The sequence below is a fragment of the Accipiter gentilis genome, chromosome 2, assembly GCF_929443795.1.
Source record: "Accipiter gentilis chromosome 2, bAccGen1.1, whole genome shotgun sequence".
In the NCBI taxonomy this organism is placed as follows: domain Eukaryota; kingdom Metazoa; phylum Chordata; class Aves; order Accipitriformes; family Accipitridae; genus Astur; species Astur gentilis.
In genome coordinates, this window is record NC_064881.1 from 31,218,159 (window position 1) to 31,238,169 (window position 20,011).

At 35.5% G+C, this 20,011-nt stretch overlaps 1 protein-coding gene across 8 annotated transcripts in view; it reads left to right on the forward strand.

The window, feature by feature from the left end:
- The window catches only part of VPS13B (vacuolar protein sorting 13 homolog B), a 485,377-nt gene that overhangs the window by 307,852 nt on the left and 157,514 nt on the right, over positions 1–20,011 (forward strand). For all 8 annotated transcript variants that reach the window (XM_049818749.1, XM_049818740.1, XM_049818775.1 and 5 more), the window contains 2 exons: positions 10,809–11,012; positions 19,831–19,957. In XM_049818749.1, the coding sequence (XP_049674706.1) occupies positions 10,809–11,012; positions 19,831–19,957 (331 nt within the window). The remainder of the gene's footprint in view (positions 1–10,808; positions 11,013–19,830; positions 19,958–20,011) is intronic.

Here is a 20,011-nt window from a genome sequence, read left to right on the forward strand (position 1 = left end):
GTGGCAACTATCAAAGAAAATTGACATTCACATATGCATCAATATCTTGAGAAACCAGTTGATTTGCAACCTAAACTAGGAGAAAAGCAGGAAAAGAATGAATGTCTGTAAAAATAGTTTTGTCATGAAAAAAATTCAACATTCAGGCAAATCTGGATTTTTCAAGTAGGCTAATTGTGTTTTCAACAGGACATTTATAAGCTTCTCAATCGGGTAATCAAACAGTCAATGCAATGTTTAAATTATTTTTACTTCCTTTTCTAAAGTTATCTTGACATCTCTTGATTTTCCATGTTCCACTGCAAAAGGATCATTTTAACAGTGTGAGCTTGCCCCTATGTTCAGGATTAAAAGGCCATCTTTCTGTCCAGCCTGTCTTGGTACATTCCTGAGACAAATTGAATCTTACTTTTGATGATAGTAAATCTGGATAAATCTAAATGTTATGATCATACAATATGTATTTCTTGCATTTCAGAATGGAGAAGCAAGAGCTAGTCTGGTTCAACAGACTAGTAGTGCTAACTGGCTACAGTTTCATAATCTGTGAGCTGGGGGAGGTCTGGTTGAACCTAAGTATTTTACTATCCTCCAATAATTTCTGCATCTAAAACTATTTTAAATAAAGTGAATCCCTGCATTTCTGCTGCATTCCAAATTTTCTAATGAGACCCAAAGGCATACTGTAGATAAGTTCAAGTCATACAAGAGAATATTAAATAAAAAAGTAGCATGCCGTAATCATATCATTGTAGCATTAAAACACACACAAACAGTAATGATTCAAGTACTCCCATACAGCTCACAATGTGTATGAAAGGTGTCGTTCTTTGTATTTTGCAGTGAGTGATTCATGTGGGATGATCAGATTTGTATATATGGTTCTGGTTTCTTCTACAACCTGATTAGAAGAAGCTTGAAACTATACTGTCTCTCTAGTCAGATCATAATCTTTTCTTTCAGTACACACAAGATAAATTTTAATTCTCTGGGGAAGTGTGAAATACACATTATTCAATATAACTCTTATTTCAATATGACTATGAATAATTTCTGCCTCTTGCTGTCCTAAGAGTCACTGTGAATAAATTAAGACATTTATTTGCATCTTTTTTTTTCTTTTCTTTTTCCCTTTTTTAAAAGTGTATTTAGAAGTAAAGTCCCCTTCAATATATCTTGTTAGGCATAGATGCATATTGAATTTGGAAGTGCCATTAACAATAGTTTAATGGGGTTTTAAGGAAGAGAAAATATTGGTTTTAACATGAAAGGTAATATCTCTCATAATAAATATGGAATGAGTTTTCTACCAGCGCAGTTTCCCAGTGATATTTAAATGGAAGAAGCAGTGCAAGGACTTCAGAAAAGAACAGTTAAAGGAGGTAATTTTTAAGACTTTTATTGACATATATTACAATATCATATATAGTGTTTTAAAAATAGTTCCAGCTTACCATTATGAATACAGTGATTCTGAAAAAAGAAATAGAAAATATAAGTGACATCTTGAGAAACTAATTTAATCAGTACCAGTGCCAAAGATAATGTGAATTGACTTGGAAAGTTAAATATTCATGTTTTAGAGTGGTTTCTTGTTGTATTACCTATGCTATAAACATCATCTCTTACAATATACACATGCTGAAAATATGCATTAGTTGCACCTTGTTTAATATAAAGGAAAAGCTGATATTATTTATTTCTAATGTTCTGTATTACTTTGTATATAATTTGATTGGTGTCCAGGTATGAGTTCGATATACTGACACAACAGCGAAAAGAAATCCTGTCCCATGTCAGCTTATCAAACACACTGTGGACAGTATGCCTTCTAGCTTGTACCATTGCACCAGGTTGTACCACACCACTTAAAGAAATTCCATGCGTCAAATATGAAGACTGTATTCAGTGAAACTCAACCTCGGTATTTCCAGGTGAATTTATGGAACATCTGAAAAGACTGAGGTATTGTACCACTAAACTAGGTGAATCAACTAAAACAAAGTAAAACACAGGATGAAAGCAATGAGAAAATCACAGGATTATTTACCTTAGTTATATGGTAAACCAAGTACACATAAAATATTTGGAAAAAATCAAAATTAAAGATCCTTTTACTGCCAAACAGCATTAAGTTTTGAGATAAAATTATTTCTACTGTGAAACAAAAGCATAAAAGTCTTTGGGTTATATTGTATTTTGGCTTTTTTGCTAACACCCACTCCAGACTTCCATTCCACCCACTTAAACTCTTCAAGCTCTCTCCTCACTTTATTTAGAGAAACTCTATTCCACTTGTTTTTTCTAGAAACATTTGGCATCCAAAAATACCATACAGACCTTCCTTTGGAATTGTGCATACTTGTCATTTATACAGGCTGTCAACTGTATATTTATACTATGCTCCCTGAATTTTGGTCAATGCTTCAAAACTATAACGAGGTTCCTCAAACTGTCTAAACATTAAACAGTATAAAAATGAAAAACTGATCCTTAAAAGTTCAGACTTGCTCATGCTGTTGTTTTTGCTGAGGAATTTAAACAATAAAATTACAAAAGTAATTAAACAGATAACATCTAAATGCACAGCTGCAAACTTCAGCTTAGTTTAATTTTACACCTTTTTTTTTTTGAGAGAGAGAGAGAGAGACTGAAATTACTTTATAGTTTACCATACCATACCTTATTATCATAGGATCATTCATACTGTGTTCCAGATACAACTCTAGAAGACAACTGCACTGCAGAAGTTCTTTAGCTTCTTTGCAGGCAATTACTCTACCAGAGCCTTTGGAACAAGGGGCTACTTTTAAATGTCTGGTCACCTCACAGGATATGTAGAGCATTTCCTGCCCGTAGGACTAGAGGAAGGAAGCGCAGGGCCAAAATGTTTGATGTGTGATCTACTGTAATTCCTTTCATGTGTTTAGTAGCTTTTATATGATCCAATGCACTGCTGCCAATCCTGACCTTGGTGTGGTCCACTTCACTAAAATCTGACCTTCCCAAATGGATAGCAAATGGAATTATAGTAGCACCCAGCTGGCACCACCATTGCAATTAAATGGGTGTGAGGGGGTGTTGTTATTTTTTCCTCTGAATATGTACCTACTGGGTTTCAAAATAAAAATATTTAAGTAGTTATGTAAATAGCATACATAAATAGTATCTTGATAAAAAATTGCAGTAGTTAATTTTATACATATTTTTATATATTTGCATTCTTATAGCACTGTATATCAGATGACCTCAAAATTATTTTTATGCAATTAATTATATTCACAACATCATTTTGGCATTATGCCCACAATATATATGAGTAAACTGTTGAAGAGGTTAATTTTGTTGCTTAGAGTAACATAATGAATGAGTTTAGAGAAAATAGGCATTAAATCTGCCTCTCCTATTTTCCTTTGGCATGTTCCAGCCTTGCAGAGAGGGAAGCATGTCCTGCAGGCCCACAGGAGGCCTGTCCAAGCAGTCTCCCTAGTCCCAAACCTTCTTGTGCACATATGAAGACCTGGCAGACTTAGCTCTTCTACATCTCCATGCATCCACTTAGGTTTGTCACCTCAAGCTCTAACCGAGACAGCATCTTCTATTCCTTTTGAGAGGGTACCAGCAACACATGCAAAATAGGAACAAACCATTTAATTCAGTTCTCCAGATTTCTTCTTCTGTATTGTCAAAACCAAATCTCTTTTCTCTTGTATTATGATAGCTCAATGAAAATCAGTCTCTTTTAAAATGATTTTCAATGAAAGTAAGTATCTGTATTACTCAATAGTTGCAGTTGATGAAACTGGTCAAGTAAAAGACACAAAGTAGTTAGCCAAAAAAAAAAGCAATTGTAGTTTTACTGTCTTTCATCACTGAGCAGTTTGCTTAAGAACTGATGTTTTTGTCTGTGTTGTCTATTTTTAAGAAAAAGCTTACAAAGTAATTGTAAGGGAAGAGCTGTTTACTTCAGCTTGGCAAGAAAAAGCTGTGCTGAAAAGTATTAGTAAAAAGAAAATAGCATCTTTTTGGTAAGATTTTTTTGAAAAAGTTAAGTAGTTTGATTATTACTTTGGTATTTTCCGTAGAAGAGTTACTGCTGCACAACTTGGAAAGTCTAGAAGCAGAGAGAGGAGATAAGTCAGGTTTGTGTTTCTATCTATCCCATCTACATTTGTTTCAAATGTGACTGTGTAATACCTACTTTTAGGTAGAGTAGTGTGATAGCTTTGCTGAAGGTCTTGAATACCTTCTCTTAATGTCATTCTGCTTGCCAGGAACCGAGATCTTTGTACTATTAGATTCTGTGCTGTGCTTGAAGTGTCTAGAAGCTCAGTGTCTTGAAATAGCAGTAGATAAACTCCTTTTCAATGCTGAATTTTCTAAACATGTATCTAACATGTCCTTATGTATTCTAGACTCTGACACTGAGGAGACTAAAAGACCTGTAATGACACTGAACTTAGATCTTAGTACTCTTCTATTTGATGATCTGTTCTGGATGATCATGAGTGTAGATGATTTGTTCTCTACATCCAGTTGTCTTCTATTTTTTTTCCACCAGGCGCTTTGGCATCATGTTTTGAATGATGTCTTAGCACATACTAATCCATAGTTGAATCTTTGGATGACTTGAAAGTACTGAGTTCCGTAATTTCTCCAATATGATTATCCTTGTGTTACCTAAAGATGTTTATAACTACGTAGCGTCTCATCCTCTTCTTTAGCTTTTTTAACACTTATACTAGTTCCTCTCTTCACCATGATACTCATCTGTAGGTATACAGAATGAAAAAGGAACCAGTGCCCAGGAGACGCAAGTCAGACATCTATCCAGCTTTAAAATAGAGGAAGATTACCTGTTACACTTGTACTTTTGCTTCACTGTATCACTTGTTTGAAGCAGCCTAGCACAACCAAAAGAAATTTTTGTGTATGTTTCAGTCACTACTTGTCTTTTTTTTCAACATACTAATTGCACGAGTAATCTACCTTGTAAGTTGATTTATGTCTGTTCACAAAAGCTGTAAACACTGCAAATCATTATAGAGTAGATGTTGACTACAAAATGTGTTCGGTTAGAATTCAATTAATAACTCCTTCCTTTGAGTTATATGATGTATTTGTCCACTACGTAAATGTTTAGAAGTGGTCAGTCATTTTTATTTTGCTTGTGGAGCGAGCACTGATGTTTTCTTTTTATAAGGGTCTTCTACATCTGAAGATGAACCCAGGTACCTTAACCACTTTGACTTACAGGACACCCAGCATGTAATGTCTTCTGTAGATAATGCTGATGTATCTGGCTGTACAGAACACAACACAAGCTAATCAGGGGGAATGTAGTTTACATTGTTAAACAGATTCCTGTAAAGATTAAATTTAATGTTAAAATGAAAAGTGACATGAGTATAGACATATGAATAAAATAGTATCACTTGCTAATCAGTAAAGCATTAAACAAAGGAGCCTTATTGTGCTCAGTTTATATTTGTATTTAATAAAAATTTGCTGGTATCCCATCTGGAATATGCTGCCAGCAAGTGTGGAGATGGGGCAGTAGTTGAGTTCTTCTGAGGCTGAGCTGGAGAGGGGAGAAGGAGCAGCTGCCAACAAAGCCAGTCATATGTGGGATAATTCCTGGGGAAAAGAGGCAGAAATGGTGAGAATTAGAGTTTACTGCTGACAGCATTTGAGAGTCTGTTCTACTGACCCAGACTAAAATAAACTGTTTCCAACATCCCAGCAGTCATAAAACATTGTGTTTGTTAAACCACAAGTAAGTCTCCCTGTGGACAGATGGCAGGGTGGGGAAGCAAAGCTGAGGTTACCCTTCGGGGAAGATACGGACCTCACTCAGTATGGCAGAAGGCGTACCCAGGATCATGTACAAAACTTTAGAAATTTGTCAGGACCTTCCCTTCTTGCCTAAGGATGTCTCCCCCTCTCTTCTTTCAATATTAGAATTTTCTTACCTGCTGCTTTTCTTTAATTTCAGCATTAGTGCCCTGATAGCATCTTTCTTCTCCCTCCTGCCCACTCCTGCACCCTCCTTTTTTTCTCCTTAACTTCTTAATCTTCTTTTGGTCTTCCTCACAAATATATGTTTTTAATCTCTCCAAACTTAGGCAAATCCAAGCCTTCCATCATGAACTGTCATGCTACAGGATTTCTTTTATTCATGTTCTAAGATCATGTCTACATATGTTCTGTGATGTTGGGGAAGTTCTGTTTCTCTCCCAGTGGCTCAAGCGTTAGTCTTTGCCTCTAACAAAGAAGCATCTACTTGCCCAACGCGGCGCCTGACGGGTTGAGATAATGACAAATCTGACTGGAAAACGTTAGAACAAATTGGTTATAAGCATTCATTATATTCGTTCAGTAGTTGCTGGTCATGATGTTGCTTTGTTTGCTCTCGAAGTTAGTGTGCTTGTTCTTAAAGTTGTGTTATGTAATACCTTACTTGGAGTAATGCTCCCAGTTGTGCTGTTTATCACCTGTGGGAACTGGGCTACAGTTAACATGTCGTTGTATTTTGTAACTGTGGCTTATGATATGATTGAATTGCTGGATGTGGAACTAATCTGGTATTTGTACTCAGCATTGCAGTCATCTCCTTACTTCAGGAACCATCTATAGGAAACTATTAATAATTACACTTCTTATTTTTTCTCTCTGGAGAGCCAAGCCATGGGGGAGACACCTTCCTTCATCTTCCCCTTCTCCTCCAGGCTAATTACAGTAGCTCTCAAGAATTTTTAATATCCTTGGGATGTTCTCTTTCTCTCCCAGTGGCTCAAGTGTTAGCTTCTTCACCTGTGACAGGGTCATCTACTTGCTATAATTAAAAAAAAAAAAAGAAAAAAAAGAAAAAAATCCCCAAACAGTTGCCTTTCTTCGGAAAGCTGATCCCTGTCTGGGGTTTCACTAATAGAAGCTCAGCATTTTCAAAGGCCAGTATTGTTATAGATGCTCTAGGTTTAGCACGTTTTTGTTCTGTGCCCTTCTTAACATCTACAGCATCTCACACCAAATGGAGCTGTGCTCCATTGCTTCCCTAAGAAACAGTTGTTTCAATTTCCCCTGTTTGGTATAACACATTCAGTAGCCTTGCTGAGGATAAGTTAGGAAACTTTTGAATTGAATTGAATTGGCAAAAAGGCAGTTAAGGAGCATTAGGTCAGTGATAAATAGTGCTGTGATTTCTGCACTAGTTCAGTTACGTCTCATTCATAGGTGATGGGCTTTCAAACTACCTTTGGGCTGGGACCCCACAAGCTTATGCAGAAGAGGAAGTGGTCCTCTTGCATAGCATCTATATCCAGGTCCCACGAGGTGCCACCGGTTTTATCCCTATGAAGTAGAGGGTATATATATTGATCCAAGCTCACTGTCTTTTCATTTTAAATTAGAATAGGAAGAATCTTTTACCACCAGACAAAACCTTTAATAATTCAAATTTGTATAGATAGGTGTGTCATCTCTGTACCTGGAAGTGGAAATCACTTACACACAGATCTAGTAAGTTCTAACAAAAATTAGCTGTTGTGTGTAAAGTCTGTGAATATTTCTTAATCATTACATCATTAAGTCTTTAAATGCCATTTTCCTGGCTTGTTTAGCTTTTTGTAGGCCTCATATGAGCTATAAGTGAATAGATTTAACTTCTTTGCAGTGGGTCTCAGAATTATGCCTATTCAGCAGCATGTAGTAACTGGTTCAACATGAGCTGTTCCTTATATAAACATAGAAAAAGCCTGACCCAGACTAAATCAATTTTTAAAAGAAAAACATTAAAGCTATGTTTCCTGTTACATGCTTATGGTCGTCTTTGGTTGCTTATGATCTTCCTGTATTATTGACCAACTGTTGTATTCTACACCACCTACCGAAAGGTTTAGATGGGATAGTGAAGTTGTTTTCAGAAGAAGAAAGCAATTAAAATCACAGCCCCTACAGTACATTTCAGCTGGTAAAACAGTATTTATGCTAGGGATAGAGAAGTCATTGATTCGGCTTAATCGGTTTCCCTGATTTTATTTGCTACAAGGATTTCGGAAGCTGCAGAATCAGGAAGGCTGCAGAGTTCATACATAGCATGTATGCTTAAGATTAGGCCAGTTCTGCTATGGTTTAACTTATTTTCATTCTTCTAGGACATATACAACTAGTAAATTGGGGGCTTACTTAGGAAAATAGTTGATATGAAAAACCAGAAATGAATGCTTATGTAATGCCTGTATGTATATAATTTATTTGGGAAAAAGCTGTATTTTGATCGTTGTATAAAACTGGCAGGATGTACTTTCTGAGAGCAATAATCAGCTTAGTCAAAACATCAAGGCATTAATAACTAATCCTCGTATTTTACGTGCATGTGTAAAATATGTGTTTCTTGAAATGGGTAATCTATAGAAACACAATTTGTTTGCTTGGATTTCAAAGGTGTATCTAAAGGATCAGTGGAAGAGTTTTGTATTGTATATAGGAGATTGTTAATAGTAGGAACAGAATGAAAATGCAGTTTTTATATCAGTGTGAAAGTATTAGGCTGCGATACCCCAAAGCAGTATAAACATTATCCAATCCTTGACATTTTACAAAATTAATTGGATCAAATAAAGATCCAATGGATAAATCTTATACCAGCAATGCAATGTACTACTACCTTATGTCTGAATAGTACCTCTGTGTATTTTGTTGCACCTAAAAATGTGTGCCAAAGAGTGATTTCATTGGGTTTTATATTTAAATAAGTTAATTTGAGGGGAACATAGCCATTGTCACAATGGGGAGTTTCAGACTGGTGCATACAGCCACATTTTGCTCTAGGAATGCAGTTCACAAGGTCGTGGTTGTGCCAAACGAGCCTAAGGAGTATAGTGCTAGGTACAGCTTAATTCAAGTTATCAAGCTGCTCATAAAAGAACGAATGAAAAGTATTCTTTACTGTGAAGTACAGGAGAGAAGAATTCATTATGCAGTTGAAATTAGTATCATATTCTCTATTTTATATACTTAAGCAGATTTCATAAAATACATAATTTCGTGCTTTTTTCAGTAATATTTCACAAAACATATATTTCAATATTTACTTGCAATAGGTAAAGTATGTAAATAGACACTGGGTCATACAATAATCTACCATGTTTATTTAAAAAAACAAAAACAAACAAACAGAACTGCATTCATATTGATGAAATAATGCCTAGAAACAATAATAAAAGACACAGTTGTTGTGGTTAGATCTCTCTGTGTGGAAAGTTGACAAACACATTCTTGAGTTTTAAGAAACCACATTTAATTTTGAAATAGTGCTACTGACATAACAGATTTTCAGTGTATTTCTGCTAAGCATTTAAGAAAGTTACAGGGCTACTGAACAATGCCATCACACTGCCTCACCAGGAATGACTTGATCAAAACAGCTTTCCTGCCATTCACATGTCTCTGTGGGTAGATATGATTAATTATTTAATTTTCTTAATTGCTAGCATAGTCCGTTGGTGACAACAGCAATGGTATTAGCAGTTTCAACTGTGTTTGGATTTGGACAGCACTGGGATTGCACTTTGAAATAGGTTGCGTATGTATACTTACAGATTGCATGCAGTGCCTGCATCACAGGTTGAGTTGTGCTGCTTTAATCCTTATTTATTTTTAGATTGTTAGCATGAATGATTAAATAAATTGTTATTAAGTTCTCTGTCGAGACAGTAGTTATATACTAAATAACTACTCTGGCATAAGACAACAACCTAGAATGGAACAGTAGGTTGGATGGCATATGCAAATAAGAAGCTTAAGCTTCAACTCAGATGTATGAAATCAATAAAAGTAGACTACAATTTGACGTGATCAGAGATTCAAAGCAACAAAGTTTAAGATCCCCTTGCTCCCTTTACTGGCTTGTTTTGAAAAGCAGTGATAAATTCAATTGCGCATTTTTGTTATAATATCAGATGAGCATTGCACATAAAGCTATATTGTTCCCAGCGTAGAAAGAGCAAGATAATTTTTTGAAAGATTTATTAGTGCTTATTAGCAGAAGACAAATGGTGGTAGGAGACTCCTCTAATGCTGGTGACTGGTAAAACAGAATGGTCTCAGCAGCCTCCATCCACTCAATAGCTCTTGTATGTTCTGTTGAAGTTGGGTATGACTGTTTCCCAAGCTCAGCTCAAGATTGAAATATTTCGTAAAATCTAATGTAGTAGAATTTAGCAGAATCCACAAGTAATATGGTTCACTCAAAAATGCTTTTTTTTCCTCACTTTTCAGAAGAATTTTAATAATGAAGCGCGGTACTGAAATTCCATGTTAAAAAGATTGAATTGTTTTTCTATCATCTTGGAATAGTCTTTTTATTTTTTATTCTTTGAGAAGTTTGAACAGTGGAACAATTGTCTCACAATAAAGTTGTTCATAATACTGATATGTAGCTGTACTTCTTGAGGACTTGAATGTGATATCCTTTATCAGATCAGTAGGTATGAATTAGTCCTGCTTCCCCATAATGCTGCTGATATGAACCTGATCAAAAGTGCAGTGAAGTCAATGGATTGATCTCGTATCAACTTTGGTGGATCTGGCTAAATTTTGGGATATGTTTATTTGCGTATCTCCAGTTGAATACCATAGGAAGGAGGCAGCTGGATACTTCTGAGGATCTGGACTTAATGCTTAGATGTAATCAAGAATGGCAAAATTGATACCTTAATTTTCTTAATTTTGTATCTTAATGAATATCTGATTGGTCTGATTTTGACCATTGTTGCTGATTTATTATTTTTTTTCCTTTGGCATTACAGGAGAGCACTGAATCTAGGAATACTTCGAGACCCTGGATCAGAGGTTGAAGACAGGCAATATCAAATAGATCTTCAATCTATAAACATTGGTACTGCTCATTGGAATCAGTTGAAACCAGAGAAGGAAAATGGAAAAGGAGGGGTTTTGACAGAGAGTGAAAGAAATTCTCAAAATCCAGCACTTGAATGGAACATGGCTAGTAGGTAGGAAGTTTTTTTTTAACTTACTCTTTTTCTAGAATTACACAGCACAAACACTGCAGATATCATTTGCAGTATACCTGAGTCAAATAATGCTGTATTGTTTTTGCTTTGCATTACAAGCACATTTCCATGGAGTTTTGGATTATACATTTGAAATGCATATTACTGTTATTGTTACACTGTAGTTATTATCTAGTTATTGTGTGCCTTTGTTTCCATTATAAGCTCTTTTCTGAGTGGCTTACTGTATGTCCATAAAAATAACTCCAGGGCTGAGACTTCAGCTTCTCAGTCTACAAGCAATGGGAGGTTTTGGTTTTGGCATTTGCTTTTTTGTTGTTGTTGTTGTTGTTGTTGTGTTTAGTTGTTTGGGGTTTTTTTTAACTTCTTTTGTTTGTATTTTTACAAAGCTTGAGTAAAGCCAGCTTAGACATTTCTAAGTTAGAGGAGGATAAAGTAGAACTTTTTCCTATTGGTTCTGAACTGGTTTTTGCACTTCTGTAACTAAAACCAGATGAATTTTGAGAATGAGCTATTTCAACTGAGTCTCCCTTATTGTATATTGTATGATATGCACATACAAAGCCCTACCCTCTAGTTAAACAGGGTTGAAAGCTAAAACATGCGTACACTTGCATGGTATTTTACTTTTTAAAGTTTTCACATATAAAATAGGGGTTTTAAATTTGTAATTTATGCAAAATTGAAATTTTTATTTTAGTTTCAATATATTTTTTTACCCTTCAAAATTCATACAGGTGGTTTAAAACTAAATTTTTATAGACTGTGTAGCAGTCACAGTTCTCTTTTCAAACTGACAGGAATAAGGTCTGATGGCCAAGAGCAAGCCTTCAAAAGTCACTTTGTGGATTTAGAAGCATTTCTGCTAGAAGATGCCTCTTTGCCCACACATTTATTTTCATTTAAAAGTCCTTTATGTCTAATTCATGCAAAAACAATTCAATTTTTATGACATGCGTGCATGATTTTATAGTTCCTAAGGTAAGATTCCAATTTGAATTGAGGGATGAATTCCTAAAAGTGATGCAGAAAAACAGGCAGAATCATAAGGAAAGACAAAAATTGAAATATTGCTGGTTAAATGTTTGAAAAAAAGGAGAGACGAGAGGACTTGGAGATGTTTCTAAAAGTGAGGCAAAGTGTAGCAAAAGCAGCTGCGTGAGGAGGGCATGCAGACTGAGCTTTTTAACTGATGTATTGATGAAAGACCAAGAGAGCAAATAAGCTCACTCTGGAGGAGTGCGTGCAGGAAAAAGATGTGATCAAGAATAAATTCCAATTTATCACTGAAAAATACAGGGCAGGAAAAGCAGATCTATCCAAAATAATGATAAAACCACAAGGAGTGACAGGAGTACAGATAAAACTTTAAACACAGTAATAGTATCTGTTCTTCATTTATAAGATCACCTCCTGTCTTTTAATGAATTTTTTTTTCTTTTTTTTTAAGTAACATAATTCCATAGACAATTTTTCTTTTAAATTCTTAGACTTGAAAAAATGTGTATGACCTTCTAGTTGGGCCTTGACGTTGGGCAAGTTGCCCATCAAGTTCTTTCTCACAAAACAACGTAGACCCACTGGCATTTCTTGAAAGATAGCATGACATTAATCTCCAAAGGACTTCTAGCCAATTCGCAAGTTAAGCTAACATAGCAAAACCAGCCACTGAGGAACTGGCTTTCCTTTTCTTTCCCATTGGTGACTGAAATCATATTGCCAGCGCACTTTGGTCTGAGCTTTATGGTTATAGTTTGGATAGGAAATTTGGTGGGATTCCTAAAAAGCTGTTGAGATACAGAACAAGAGAAGCAGCTATTACAGATACTCGATCAGTTCTCTTTTTTTTTTTTTTTTTTTTTTTTTTTTCCCCCCTCTTAATAACTGCTTGGACATTCTTCTTTTCCTCAGCAGACTTCCAAAATAAAATTTTATTAGAATATATTTCACAGATAAGTATGTTTGTTTTGAAATTGCTTTTGAATGAATCTTCTACTTGAGTTTTAATTTAGATCATTGGTAATTAAATACATTAACTTTTCCTTCCTGCTATGCAATACAGTATTTTAATTCCAGCTTGAATTTGCTTAAAGAGAAAGTTGGTATGGGGCTTTTCTTGTCCTTTTGGCTTAAAATTTTACACATTTACTACAGTTCTTTTTCAGTTTGGTAGCATTTTTGCTTTTTAGCTGGCAGTCAGTTTTGCTGCATCTGGGTTTATTTTATGATCTGTGGAAGTGGTGTGCTGAGAACTGGAAGAAACTGCATTGAACTCTGCCATCCGCTGAGATATTTCCAGTATGCACCAAGAGGGTGGCTACATGGTGTTTTACATAGTGCTTACTGTTTTCAGGGTGAAGTTTATCTTAAGATTTCCTGCAGCCACCACAGAAGCTTTACTCCTTGACCTATTTGTGATACCATTTTCTTTTTTAATTCTTTAAGTTTCTTAGACATTTTTAAGCTGGAACATAATGAATTATTTTTACTTAGTTATTTTAGGGTTAATTTCTTTGTTTGGTTTTAATATACTTCTATTTGGTTTTACTTATGGTTTAGAACCAGTATTATCATTTATTAGGTTCACTGGGGTTCAAGATTCTTTTCTGAGAACCTTTTTCCTCATTTTTTTAATTCTTAGGTGCTATGTAGTGCAGTATAGAATACAACCTATTATATCCAAGTATTTCATACAGTTACTTTACAGAAAACTTCAGCACAGATACTAGCCATTCATTTTCCATTCCCATTTCTAAAAGCATTACTGTATTTTTTTAATATAAATTAAAATTGTAAAAATTCTGAGATATATTATATTGTAATTTAGTCTATGGGGTTGAAATTTGTTTTAAAAATTCACATGAAAACCAAATCACTCTAAATGTAAGACCTATGGATATCATACAAACAAATATTTGAAAGCTTTTGACGTAATTTATCTTTTAAATGCTTTAACAATCCTTACACAGAAAATTAATCCTTCAAATTTTCCCACCACTTTTTCTGGAGTTCCATATTCCTATTACTTAATATCTCATGGGTTCGAATTTTTTTTTATACTTTTACATTGTAATGTGGAAAGTAAGCAGTCTTGCTTCAAGTTTTGAGACTGAGTGTTGGAATATTTCAAGGTGTTTAGTGTAAAATTCTACATGAGGGCCTTTTGTGAAGTGCTGCTGTGATGCCTCCTGTGCCTCCGCAGATCACCCCAAGAAGAATGGGGGAACTGGAGCACTCTGGTAGGGTGGATGCCATCTCTCAGAAAAAAATGTCCAAATGCTGTGCTGTACTGAGGATCAGGGTTCATAACTCTTTCCATTATGAAATGTTTATACTTCACTGTAGATGTTATAAAAAGCTCCCTAATGGTGTAATATATAAAAAGAATACTGGAAACGGTCAGACAGTTCTAATAAGGTTATGTACAAATGAAACCTGTCCACATTTATTCCCTTTACTAAACAGCATGTGGGGAACTGGGAGTACTTAACCAAAAGAAGTTTTCTTGATTGAAAACTCCTTTTTCAGCTTGCAGATCTCCTCCTCCCTCTCCCTCCTCTCAATGGAAAAAACAACAGCCCTGAAGGAAATAAAGAAATATATCCTCTCATGAGGCCTCGCCCCCGTCCCTGTGCAATCCTTCTACAGCTCCCAGCAGCAACTTCTGCTTCCTGCAGCCTGAATAAACTCTGTTTTTTAAAAAAATTAATTGAGCTTAAAAGCATTACTTCTCTGTGTGGTAATGACTTGAGTGTGGCAATATACTGCATTACAGTTTTGTCCTTGGCGTACCACCATCTGGAACAGCTCTCTGTGACTCTCATTGAGTATGTCAGGGAGCCAATGATCTGTTGTACAAAACTGAACAAAATACCACTCTTGCTTTGCAAGGATCCTCAGAAAGGTTTCCTGCAGATTCTTCTTTGAGTAGTTTTCATTTTCGTGCTTTTTTGGAAAGTTGTGCAGCTTGCCAAGCTCTAATAAGAAAGACCAGAAAAAAATTATCTGTAGATCCATGTGTAGGGAAGTAGGGGCATTCCCTGTGAATCTTTTGGAATAAAATGCAATACATTTGTATTCAGTCCTGTATTTCAGTTGCTGTGTTTATTGTACCTGAAGTCGGGCTTGTATTCATACTGTACAAAGCCTTACTCAATAAGATGGAGTATGTTATTTTCTTTATTAATCCACAGCAAAGAAATCTTGCACAGCGTTCTTAAGAGGAAAATCAGCTTTACCGAGGCATAATTATATAACAATAGACATTCTGTATAGCCAGATGGTATACGTTTGTTCATTGTCTAATTTTGGTCATTAGATAGTCTTCAAAATGTTACTACGCTATTTTGCTGTTTTGTGATGTGTCTTTGCAACACCTCAGAGAGCTGAAAGGATGTGAACTGTTCTTCCCACTGGGAGATGGAGGCCTGAGGCATGATGATGTTAGTCGTTTGATATCCTAATACATTTGTGGGTCAGGGATTAACCGATTTGTACAACTACATGGGAAACCTGCAAGAGAAAAATCTTTTGTAGTCCTAAGTTAACAACATACTAGAGAAGGCCTATTCCATGCTAGTACTTGGGGTTTTTGCTTTTATCAAGTCGCAAAATTCTTTGTGAGGATTAATCTCTCTGTAGATAGTAAACTTACATGGCATAAATGACCTCTTGATTGTCATTCATGTATTGAATGTATATGAGCTTCTCCATGACCTATGTATTTTTTTAAGTATCTAAGGGCTCAAACTCTAGGTTAAGTAAGGTGTTGTTAAGAAAAAAATTATAAATAAGAATAAGGCAAATATTTCCAAGTTTCACATCTAGGTTATGTTTAGCTCTTACTGGCCGTTTTTTTCTGTTTGTTTCAATTAGTTTTTTCAACATAAGAAGCCAAGTTATAGTCCTTCTTGTGCATTTTCACAACTTATCCAGTCTCACATGATCACACCTCCTTAGTTAGTGCAACATCAACTCTTTGGCAGTCCTTCCTCCTCATATAAATTCAGCATACTTCTGAGTGGATGTAATCAAATACGGATGATTTGATTTGCTGTAATCAAGTGTTGTTGCTTTGATTCCAAAATTCTGTTCTTCACATTTTTTTCTCTCTTCTTCCCACAACATTTTTTGTCACATTAATCATTAGATATGTCTTTGCTTTCAAGGTACTTCCAGACTGCTATGTCTAACCATTTCCCCTTACGTGTCTTCTTTCATTTACATTGACTCATCTACACTCAATGCTCATCAGACCTCATCACACCAGTTACCAGGGCTGTCACATTTAATTTTAAAAAAAGCACTTTCTTGCTCGCTCCTAGGCTAATCTTTGTGTTCTAAAGGCATTTCCTGTGAACATTCACAAAATTATTGCATTGTCTTCTTCCAAATCCTTCCAAAAAAATGTGTTTCTATTATACTGTAATATAAAAACTCTTAAGACAGCTTTCAGGTTGCCACTGTACGGATATCGTTACCTATGGCGCTGTTAGTTGTTCCCTTTTACTTCCCTCTCTGAGGGTGCATTTTTTCTTATACTTAAATTGTAAGCCTTTGAGGACAGAGACCATTTTCGTCCTGTGCTTTTACAATGGGGATCTGTGGTCCATAAGCAGAGTTCTTGTTATTGTACAGATATAGCCCAAATTCATCACTGAGTAAAAGGCATCTCCAGGCCTTATCACAACTGCTTCGCTGCCTTGTTGCTTTGCGTTAGCATATGGTCTTTCAAATGTGCTGTACTTTTAAGTGTAGATGATCAACTGCTTTAACATCTCTAAAAGTACTAGCTTTTGCTTTTTTTTCCAAGACAAATATATAACAGATGCATAAATGAACCGTGGAATGAATGTGCTGCAGACATAGAGCCATCATTACACTCTTCACAATCAAGTTTTTTCATAAGCTCATGTGGCGTACACCTGTGTTAAGTTAACGGTGCACTTAGGTGCAGTGTGGAAGACTTAATAATTCAAAGTGGAATTTGTTTCTTTGTTCCTTTTGTGCTCTTTCTCATATCCTCTCCCTTCATTATTTACTGTGCTCTGTTTGCCTTCTGTTTGTACTTACGATTATTTTGCTAATACTTGATTTGGCTGAGCTTCAAATTCGCCAAGTAGAAATGCGGAAAGTAGTAAGTAGAGCAGGACAGGGATACCATGTAAAGATGATTTTAAAAAAATAAAATAAAAAAAATCAGCAATCCAGCTATATTGCCAAAGAAGTCCTCTAAGATGGAGTGTACTGGATATCTACCAGAATAACATCTGAAAATTAAGAAATGGGAATATGTATGAGCTGAAAAATAGTTTGAACAATGACTGAAGAGAGCCAGTTGTGGGTTTAGGGTTCAACAAATAACTTGCTTTTACAGCTCTGTTTCATATATTGAAATCATACTTACTAGCATTTTTATGGCCCTTCAAGTGGAAGTTTTCTATCGTATAGCTGTGTGTGTTCTTTCATAGAATTCTTCTACTACTTAGCTCCTTCATTTTCTTCAAAAAGGAAGGCATTTCTTTCTCATCCTGTAGAGAAAGGGAAATAGGAATTGGGTAGAAAGCCATCTGGTTTAAACTTAAAATGAAGATGATGGCAGGGAGAGAAACATTTGTAGAACTGGCAAAATCTAAAATCATTTTCTCCGTTGAAGGTGTATGCTAACCACTAACAGGTCTGCTTTCTAATTTGGGGATCTAATTAGACTAATCTTGCTTTTAAACCATCATTAGAGATCAGCAGAGCTACAGCTGACAAAAATGTTAAAGCTTTTAATGTAAGATGGTAGTTTTCTCACACTCATTAATTGGCTTGCTCTTAAGCACGCTGCGTACTACTCACGGTAGCGTGCAGCCTGCTCAGCCGTGTTTGTGAAGGTCATTTGAAGCAAAAATTTATTAGACTTGTGCTCAGTAAATACTAGCTCTGTGCTCTGTAGCATCTGCTGTTAACTTCTGTATACTGTTGCCCCAAATAAATTTAAAAGCTTTAAGGCCTAGCCTTGACAGTTTATATTCCCTTGTAGACTGCCATGCTTTCTACATGTTTTGAGGACACTGAAGCAAATTGTTAGTAGAATTTGAAGCATCAAAATAGAAACAGTTGTAAGCAGTAAATTGTCATCTATGGATTTTGAATCTTTTGAAGTTGACTGAATTACAGTCATGTCGATATCTATTTAATTTCTTTTCGGCCTAACCGTTGGCCTACAAACCATCAGCATTTGAGATTGTTTATTCTTCAGCATAATCCATTTCAGAACCATTACCTTTTACTTGACTATGTATATTGATACCCATACTTAATCAAGAGGTTTAATTACCTATTCCACATGTAGTCCAGAGATTTCTACATAGACAGGCATATAACCATATTGTTTAATGACATTAATGTGGATAACTCTAGCTGATGGTAAGAACTAATTGTCTAATTGCATAGTTCATGTGTCTGGCTCACCTGTGCAATTTATGCTGATGTCTGAACTGCTGCATCTCCATTACTGGACAGGAAATGGTGAGATGAAAGGTAATACAGGTATCCCTAACTGACATGCAGATATGTCTGAGGAGTTCTGCATAGATCTATTTTCTTCTCCTATATGGCAGTGTAGTTCTGTCTTTTATACTGTATTGTGATAGATACTTGCATGATTTAGTATATACTTTTAACTTGCATTGTTCCACAGTTGATGATTTTCTATTTTGCAAGCATAGGAAACTTACCTTGGGCCAATAACTTCTTGATGATTTTTAGAGGAGTTTTTAGTGAAATACAGGTATTTAACATTTCTATACATGATGATAGGTAAAAAGAATTATCAAAAAACTGTCTTGATGGAAGGGTTCTCCCAGGAATTTGAACTGTATCCTCTTTTAGGGGCTGAACACCATCTTGATCCCATTATATTTTTTTACCCTGATCAGAGGCTCTCAGATGGCATTTTGTGGCAATAGTTTATTTGACCTGACCCAGAAGATTCTGGCTAGTTGGAATGGGTTGTCATAAGCTATTAGTGATCCATCTATAACAGAGTTGTGCCTCTAGGCTTAGTATTTGGTTAAAGGAAAAAAAAATAATAAATAAACACCTAGCTGGAAAACAAATGTAATTATCAAGTTTAATGGAACAAATATTCTTGGCAAGCAAGTGTTGATACTTAGATTAAAAGGTACCAACTAAGAACGACCAGTGACAGCAGCAGTGGAGGAAAACTGATAGCCCTCTATTTTCAAGGCGTTTTAAACATCTTGGGCAATAGTTATTACAAATTTAACGTGCGAGAGTTTCATAGGCTTTGCTAGTATGATTTTTCATGTCTGTTTGTGTCAGTTATGTTGTTGTGTGCAGAATTTTTTCACCACAGAGTTTTAATGCATGAACTCAAATATCATGCAGGGTTCATGATAGCTGTTCATGCCCTAAAGTGAAGGGCACCCACAGGTGAGTTTGAAAAATACTGATAATAAAGTTTGTGGGTTTGTTTAAATGATTTTCTATAGTTCGTTAAAAAGTAGAAGCAGCAATGTCAAATGTCAAAGTTGTCTAGCTGGAGATAGGCTGAAGAGTCAAATATTTAGACATACCTTTTCTGTGAAATGAAGGTAGAAGTCTGCCTTCAGGCTTGGAATTAACATGATTTATAGTGGTGATATTTAATGCTTATTGAGGTAACAATCAAATGCCAAACTGGTATTGAAGCAGTTTTGTGCTACACGCTGGATGTAAAGAAGAAAATGAGAAGTTTTTGCCCTTCAACGATTTATAATGTAATTTCATCTTTTTCTTTTTTTTTTAGCATAAGGCGGCATCAGGAAAGGAGAGCAATTTTAACTCCAATTTTGACAGATTTCACAGTTCGAATAACTGCAGCTCCTGCGATTATTTTTACAAAAATTGATGCTGCGGAGAATTTGCACCCAGAGGTTAGTACAAAATATGAACAGAAATAGCATAACTTTGAATATGTGGACAATCTT